This window comes from Mastomys coucha, unplaced genomic scaffold (assembly GCF_008632895.1).
Source record: "Mastomys coucha isolate ucsf_1 unplaced genomic scaffold, UCSF_Mcou_1 pScaffold20, whole genome shotgun sequence".
Classification (NCBI taxonomy): Eukaryota; Metazoa; Chordata; class Mammalia; order Rodentia; family Muridae; genus Mastomys; species Mastomys coucha.
Genome location: NW_022196903.1, coordinates 24240961 through 24249101, shown reverse-complemented (window position 1 = coordinate 24249101; position 8141 = coordinate 24240961). Strand labels below are relative to the sequence as shown.

Below are 8141 nucleotides of genomic sequence, written 5' to 3'. Positions count from 1 at the left end.
AAAAAATAAAAAAAACCAAACCAACTAAACAAAACCAAACCAAACCTTAAAAATTAAAGTAAAGGGAAGCTAAGATCTTCAAACACGGAGCTGGAGACAGGAACAATGTTGCAAAGAGACGCTGAGTCAGTGTGCATCAGGCAAACAGATGGATGGACTCTGAAGAGCTCATGAGGAGCACTGCCTCAGAGCACCACCCTTCCTTCCCACTTGAAGCCTGCCCACCTGTGAAGTATGCACACACTTGCCAATCATCCCACAGTTCAGGCCCCTCCTTCCACCCTTCCCTTACCTGCACAGTATGCATACCCTTGCCAATCACCCCATAGCCCCTCCCTCTGGCCTTTCTTTACCTGCTGAGGGTGATGACAGGGGCACCAAGTGTGCTACAGGTGGAAAACGGACCATGAGGCCAGGTGACATTGGCCATCAGGAGGATATTAGGGAGTGGCAAGGAGGGCACGGAAGAGGTTACTCCAAGGATGATAGTGGCAGATCTTTCATAGGCATCCATCCAGTTTCCTTGTTTAGTGACCTGGAAATCAGCCCCAGACACGTGGGTCAGAAAGAGATAGCAGACGAGGCATGGAAGGATGCAGACACCAGGCTGGGCCGTCTCAGTTGGGTGAGCTAGACCGTTACCTGCTACTGGTCTCTTTTGTTGCTCTCCCCAGACACCCAGACAAAAAGTTTTGGGAACAGCAACCCTGTGTTGTACTGCTTTGTGTAGAGAAACCCACATTTAACTTTGAAAAGATACACTAGTCACTTGAGAGTTAAAGAAGGAGAATCAGGAGTTCAAAGTCATTCTCTTTTATGTGGCATTAGAGGGCAGCCTGGGCTACAGGAGACCCTGTCTTAAAACAATAAAGGAGGCCAAGCGGTGGTGGCTCAGGCCTTTAATCCCAGCACTTGGGAGGCAGAGACAGGTGGATTTCTGAGTTCAAGGCCACCCTGGTCTACAGAGTGAGTTCCAGGACAGTCAGGGCTACACAGAGAAACCCTGTCTCGAAAAAAAAACCCAAAAAACAAAAAAACAAAAAAGATGTCTAGTAAGAAAAAAGCCAAGTAGCATTGGAGAATTTACACTCCCACTCTGAGTCAGAGAAACCAGCACAGCTTTCTAAGGGCCTGAGAGGGGGCTGATAGGAAGAAAGATCTGCAGGAGGAAGAGTGTGGAAAGAACTACAAAATGTAGAAGAACCAGGAAGCTCACATGGGGGGAGGCTGAAGAGCTTCCCTCAAGTAAGAGAGGGCAACTTGTTTCTGGGACTCAAACAGCACAAGGATTTCTGCTCCCCAAAGTACCGGGAGCTGTGGCAGGACAAGGGCAGTGGATGCTCCGAACTGGGGCACTGTCTCAGCTCAGGGCAGAGGAACACCAAAGCCGAGACGACTTGGGAGCCACAGCTAACATAAGCAGAGATGCCTGTGTTCCCAGTCTTCCAGACTCTGTGCAGAACGACAATTGTGCATTCCTTGGGACAACTGGGGACACGGGGAAACCCCAAGGAAGACTGAAATTAATTCCTACCAGCCCGACCAAGTAACGCTTCGAGATTTAAAAAAAAAAATGAATTCTGATTTTGGAGAGAAAAAAGTGACGTTTCTCAGAGCCTGGGCTATGAAATAGGATCTGTAGTCCCTACAAAGAAGAGAGGACCATATCTACCGAGAGAGGGCGCTCAACAAAGGCTGGGAACTGCCCACTTTGGGATAGTCACAGGGTGACAGTAATGTTGGAAACAGGGAGAGGGGAAGAAATGGAATCAACTGAGGGGTGAGTCATTTCAGGGAGAGGCAGGTCTCTCACGGGCCGCGCAGTCCATTTGGAGTCTTTCAACAGCCTCGAAGTTACAACATGTAGAACAAAGAGGTCAAAAGTACTAAAAATCGAAACCCCCTGGATCCCACAGTACTGCTCCCTCACCCCAGGCTTGGAGCCCCCTCATTCCAGGCTTGCTAGCTCGTATCCCAGGATGTCTACTTAGGCAGCACAGGAGAGTGGAGCCCTGGAAACACTAAACTGTCACTGTAATGGGAAGCAGCTCATTGCGGTGAGAACCTCAGACTGAATTCTTCCACCTACCTGGAAAGGTTCCCATCATCTCCGCCTTCATTTAGGCGGGTCCCTGACATCAGCCCCCACCATTCAGTTCAGTCTCCCCACCTTAACCTGGGTACTTTCAAGTTTCTCTGCCTGCTCTTATTCTTACCCAAACCTCAGTGATTCCCACAGAGAGTGCAGAGGACCCCTGCTGTCTGACACACATTTTTCAACTGCCTAAGTCCAGAGAGGATGCCCTGGGTGTCTGTAACCATGCATTCCTGTTCCAAATGGTCTAAGATAGAGCTTGCTTAGACAGTTAACCATTGATACCGTTAAACTGAGCTCCGTGAGGCTGCTTCCAGAGCTAAAGAAACAGTTCTGCCATTAAGAGTGTTTATCAATAAACACTCTTATCAATAAAAACTCACAGAGGACCTGGAGTTAACTTTCCAGCATCAATGTCAGGAAGTTTACAAGGGTTTATAACTTCAGCTCCCGAGGGTCTGATGCCCTCTTCTGACCTCCCTGGGCACTGACCTCCCTTGCACAAATACACAATTAAAACTTAAATAAATCTTTAAAAAAAAAAAAACAAAAACAAAAACCCAACAACAAAACATTTAAAAAGATACTTAAGTTGGGTGTAGTGGCATACACCTTTAATCCCAGCACTCAGGAGGCAGAGGCTGGAGGATCTTTATGAGTTTGAGGCCAGCCTGGTCTACATAGCTCTAGGCTAACCAAGGCTAAATAGTGAAATACTGACTCAAAAGCAAAACAAAACAAAACAAAACTTCTCTCCTGTTCCAAGTGCTGCATAACTCTTTAAATGTAGTGTGCAGGGAATTCTGTCACACTACAAGCACAAAGGGAAATGACTTTGGGAGCAGGCTGTGGGAGGGGAGATTGTTACCCCGAGATGCAGGAGGTACCTGGATAAAGGTGCTCTCAAACACCACTGAGTCAGAGAACAAGTTGAATTCTGGAGAATGAATCAGTTGACAAAGAAGGCCATCTTGTACTCCAAGTTCCACTCCAGGGCCTGGGTCCCTGATTGCAGGAGGGAGGCCCCTAATTTTACTCATTGGTTCTTAAGAAGAGTGGGCTGGGGAACATCTCTGGGGCTCCACACAGACCCAGCCCAACTCCAAGGTGTTGGTGGGACCAGAGCTCCTCCCCACCTCCCAGCTCTAGCTCCCTGCTTGCCAGTGGTTTGGTATGTCCTCCAGGGCTGGGAGGGGCTGTCAGCTCACAATGGCAGGAGTGACATCAAAAAAATACTAACAGTAGGAAAGTGGGAGGAGGCCCGGAAGAGAGTGCACAGGACTGGGAGGTGACCACAAACCAGCGGCAAACTTGTAGGTTCTAAGCACTGGCTCTTACCCCAGGCAGCGGGAACAACGACCTTCCAGAGACAGTGAACTGGCCAGGCCCCCCAATGAAGGTCTCTGGGAAAATCACAGGCTTTGATCCTCTTTCATAACTGGGAAGCTTCACACAAAAGCTCTTTGTAAGTTCAAATTGTCTACCTAAAGCTAGGCTTTGAGGGTCGGCAGACTGGCTCCGCTGGAAAAAGCGCTTGCTGCCAAGCCAGATAGGAGTTTAAAGACTCCCAAGATGGAAGAGACAGAAGGAAAGAACTGACTCTCTCTCAAGTCCTCTGACCTCCTCGTGCACACTGCTTCATGCAGCTCCTCCTAACCCCCCTCCCCCCATTTTCTTTCCAACTAGAAAAAAACTTTTTGGAGAGAAACTTCAAAGTATTTATAAATGGTTTTCTTTTTTATCATATAATTGAGTCTTAGTATGTTGTCCTGGATGCCCTGGAATTGAATATGGGACCAGGCTGGCCTCAAACTCAGAGGGCCACCCACATACCTCTGCCTCCCAAGTGCATGGATTAAAGGCTTGGGGCACCATCCAGTCAATAAACACATTTGAAAAGCAGCACATTAAGAAACTGTAAAATAGTTTGACTGAGTGTGTTAGGAATTCTACCATAGAGCCAGACTCTTACTATTCATTTACTTCCATTTTTGTTTGTTTGAGATAGGGTCTTACTGTGTAGCCCTGGCTGTCCTAGAATTCACTGTATAGACCAGGCTGGCTTTGAACTCACAGAGATCCTCCTGCCTCTACTGAGTGCTGGGATTAAAAAAGCTAGTGTTTGCTGTTGGATCTTGTGGGTGTCAGAAAAGAATTTGAGGGTTCTCTCCTTCCTCCTTTAGGGGATTGAACACAGGTCTGTCGGGCTCTAAAACAGATGCCTTAACCCTCGGAGCCCGTTGCCAGTCACTTTGTGGGGATTTCTGACATCGGTGGTCCCTTCAGTGCAATGAAAGTCCCTCGACCCTCCCTCAGACATCTTTTTCTTTTCTTTTCCTGCCTTCCTTCCTTTCTCCTTTTCTTCTTTGTGTGTGATAAGTGAATGTATCTGCATGTGTGTTTTGTTTTTTAAAGATTTCTTTCTTTCCTTTTTCTTTTCTTTTTTTTGGGGGGGGGGTTGGTTTTTTGTTTGTTTGTTTGTTTTTTTGAGACAGGGTTTCTCTGTATAGCCCTAGCTGTCCTGAAACTTACTCTGTAGACCAGGCTGGCCTCAAACTCAGAGATCTGCCTGCCTCTGCCTCCCAAGTGCTGGGATTAAAGGCATGAGCCGCCACTGCCCGGTTTATTTCTTTATTTTATGTGTGTGAGTACACTCATTGGATCCCATTACAGATGGTTGTGAGCCACCATGTGGTTGCTGGGAATTGAACTCAGGACCTCTGGAAGAGCAGTCAGTGCTATTAACCGCTGAGCCATCTGTGTGTTCTTGCAAGGGATGTAGCCATGCACATGCTATGTGTGGAGGTCAGAGGACAGGCCTCAGGTGTTGGGTGTTTGTTACCTTTTCATCTTGAAACCAGGCCTCTTTGCACTGTGTACCTCAGGTTTGGTGGGCTAGCAGCAAGCTTCCTTCAGTTCTCCTGGGCCCTGTGATCACAGAAGCACAGGCTGCTGCCATGGGCTTTTACATCTCCTGGGATCAGCATTTAGGTTGCCACAATTGCCTGGTAAAGTGCATTCACCCACTTTCCAATTCCCAGACCTTATTTGAACCGTCTAGTCATAGGCTAGTCTCATGCTATTTTAAATATTGAAGTTTTATAGAATTCTAAAACCTGTTCTCATCAGTTTGAAAATAGTTTTCTTTCTTCCTTCTTTTCTTCCACTTCCTTCCTTCCCCTCCTTTTCTGTTGAATACCATACAGAATTCCCTTCCCCTCAGCACCCACTAGATGGCAATGGAGTTCAGGCCTTCAGTTAACAGACTTAAAACTTGGTAGCTGGAGGTTTTTAAGTATGCTGTGCCTTAGTTCTCTTTGCTTTTTATCTCTTAGCCCTTATCTTTGCTTAAGTGCCCTGTTAGGTCCCTCCCTTCTGCCTCAGCATCAGGATCTCTCCACCTGAAGCTTTCTGTAATGTAGCCGTCATAGCCAAACCTTGATTATTGAGAGGTCCGATATCTGCACAAAGGTGTGTACTCATACACATAAAAATAAAATAAAAAAAAAAGAATATATTCAAATAAATTCATTCGACCCTTGTGTGGCTGAATAGCTGCTCTGCACACTGCATTAGCATTCTCATAGGCCAGCTGTGTGATAAGCAGACTGTCTGTATGAGATTCTCCAAGGGTTTTATTCGCGACTTGTTGTAACCTGGCTACGAAATTTTGGAAAGGCTCCTCTGGACCTTGTCGGATGCCAGCTAGGCTTCCACTAACCTCACCTCCCGTAGGTAATTGAATCCAAGCCTTTTTTGCTGCTACTGCAACTTGTGTATATACCCCAGGAGGATAATCGATCTGTCTAGCATTTCCTTGATACTGCCCTTCTCCCAGAAGCATGTCCAAATCTCATTCTGGGTTGCCTGTCTGAGCGTTCTGCGTAGCCCTCTTTTTGTTGATCTCTCGCCATTCTGAGTTTTAAAGCAGAAAATCCCCTGCCATCAGTGTGGCTTTACATAAGGTTCTCTAATCTTGAGAAGTTAAATATAACTCTGTAATATTGTCCAAAAGTGCCTGCGTATACGGGGCGTTTAGACCATATTGAGCCACTGCTTTCCCTAGATCTTTGATCACCTTAAATTCCAAGGTCTGATATTGTCTATGTCTTTTGTTCTGCTGATTAAGTCATTTCATTACTGGAAACACTAGTACTCTCGAAGTATCTTGCCCATTTTCACAAGCCTGATAATTTGTTCTCTCTGAAGACAAACGGCCTGTCTCCAGATAGCTGTCCTTTCTTTTACTGGGATGTTTTTTCCTAACTCGGCAAGACCCAAGTCTCTGCATTTTACATGGTTCCAGTGCATGCTTGCAAGTCAAGAGGCAGAGGCAAGGAAGTCACAAATTCAAGGCCTACATTGGGCTACATAGCTGGGGCTGCATTGTGAAATGGTACTCTGGCAGCCACACACAGATACACAAGCCCGTATAAGGACATACACATGACTTATCACATACGGGAAACTACAGTGGGGAAATCAGAAGTTTTTCAGCAATAGCCAACTCCAAATAACATCGTGTTTCTGTGCTATATAAAAATTTTAGTCACAGGATTATTATGAAAGGTTTTTTTTTAAACCTGTTTTCCCCTCTGATGTCTTATGTGTTGTTGGAGGAAGGTCAGTGAGGAAGGGTCTGGAATTCTGTAGGTGCTGTGTGCAATGTGCTGATCCAGCTAAGCTGTTACATCGCAGGAACAACCCTGCCCCTGCCCCAGCACCCGTCCCCAATCTCTAGAGCTTCACAAAATAAAGGCTGGTTTCCATTTCCCCAGGGATCAGTTGAGAGCTCTTCTCTGTGCCTTCTTTACTCCAAGGTCTACACCAGCGAAGAAGTCCCATACAGATGAGTTTAAGTTACCAAAGCAGAGGGCTGGGGAGGATGCTCTAAGTTGGGAAACAGTCCTTACATATTCCAATCTAGAAGAGGCATGTCATTTCTACTCAGAACTGACTGTGCGGAATTATTTTACAGAGCCTCAGCCAAGGGAGTCAACAGTGAGCTTCTACCCATTCACCTGTAATCCCAGTGCAATCGATTGAGGCGAGATTGCTGTGAGTTTGGGCCATTCTGGGCTACACAGTGAGACTCTGTCTCAAAACAAACTAATGAAGGAATACTTAAGAGAATACTGCTGATTACCACTAGTGGCCTTCCTGGCAGATAACTATTCAACTCACACCTCTCCTGTAGGTAAGACACTCTCACTCTATCTTCCCTCAAAGGAAAAAAAATGTTAAATGACACTTACTTACAATATCAGGCTCAAACTTAAGCTCTGGGTGAGGCACAAGTTTCTCTACCAGTGTGGTTAAACTCTACCCCCCAAAAAAGTGTAAGTCACGTTCCTACACATCAAACACATGGTAATGGGAGGCCAGACTAATAGCAGTCGGGGAGAGAAGGGAAACTGGGGAAGGGGTGGTGCACATCAGCCTGCTAGTTGTCGAGTACCAACCAGCAGGAGTAGGGATGCACTGTTTAGACATGTGCTTCTTTTTAGGGACCTGGGCAATGGTTCTAAGCCATCGAAATTTTTAGTGATCTTGCTACGTTATAACCTAGTATGTCCTTGACGGATGGAAATATTGGAATTAGCTGGGCATGGTGGTACATACCTGTAACCCCCTGTAATCCCACTAATTAGGAGACTATGGCAGGATTGCCAAGAACTCAAAGGAAGTGCAGACCCTCTCTAAATTAGAGAGGGTTATGTGCACATAGACAAAGTCAACCCACATCAGCTTACATGGAAGGCATGTGTGTATCCCACCATGTTCGCTTTCCAGTTACTTTTTATTTATACATACATTTATTTATTTATTACTTATTTATTTGGGGTGGGGGAGGCACATTTGTGAAGATCAGAGAACAGCTTGCAGGAAATGGTGCTCACCTTCAATCCTGTGGGTCCTCGGGATCAAACTCAGGTCATCAGGCTTGGCAGCCAAGAGTTTTTATCCACTGGGCCATCTTGCCAGTCCTCCAATTACATTAATTCTTCTCCTCTACATTTACTTTGTGTGTATGTGTGTGTGTGGG

At 46.1% G+C, this 8141-nt stretch overlaps 1 protein-coding gene and 1 long non-coding RNA gene across 2 annotated transcripts in view; one reads left to right on the top strand and one right to left on the bottom strand.

Annotated features, from left to right (window-relative positions):
- Positions 1–3283, bottom strand: part of Fam71f2 (family with sequence similarity 71 member F2) — an 8026-nt gene extending 4743 nt beyond the window's left edge. Inside the window, exons 1-2 of the mRNA XM_031380793.1 lie at positions 2983–3283; positions 354–535 (exon numbers count right to left, since the gene is read on the bottom strand). Coding sequence (XP_031236653.1) covers positions 354–535; positions 2983–3135 — 335 coding nt within the window. The 5' untranslated portion in view covers positions 3136–3283. The remainder of the gene's footprint in view (positions 1–353; positions 536–2982) is intronic.
- Positions 3284–3388: 105 nt separating this feature from the next.
- LOC116098657 overlaps positions 3389–8141 on the top strand; it is a 7885-nt gene continuing 3132 nt past the window's right edge. The window contains exons 1-2 of the long non-coding RNA XR_004121901.1: positions 3389–3560; positions 7074–7292. This is a non-coding gene — a long non-coding RNA (uncharacterized LOC116098657). The remainder of the gene's footprint in view (positions 3561–7073; positions 7293–8141) is intronic.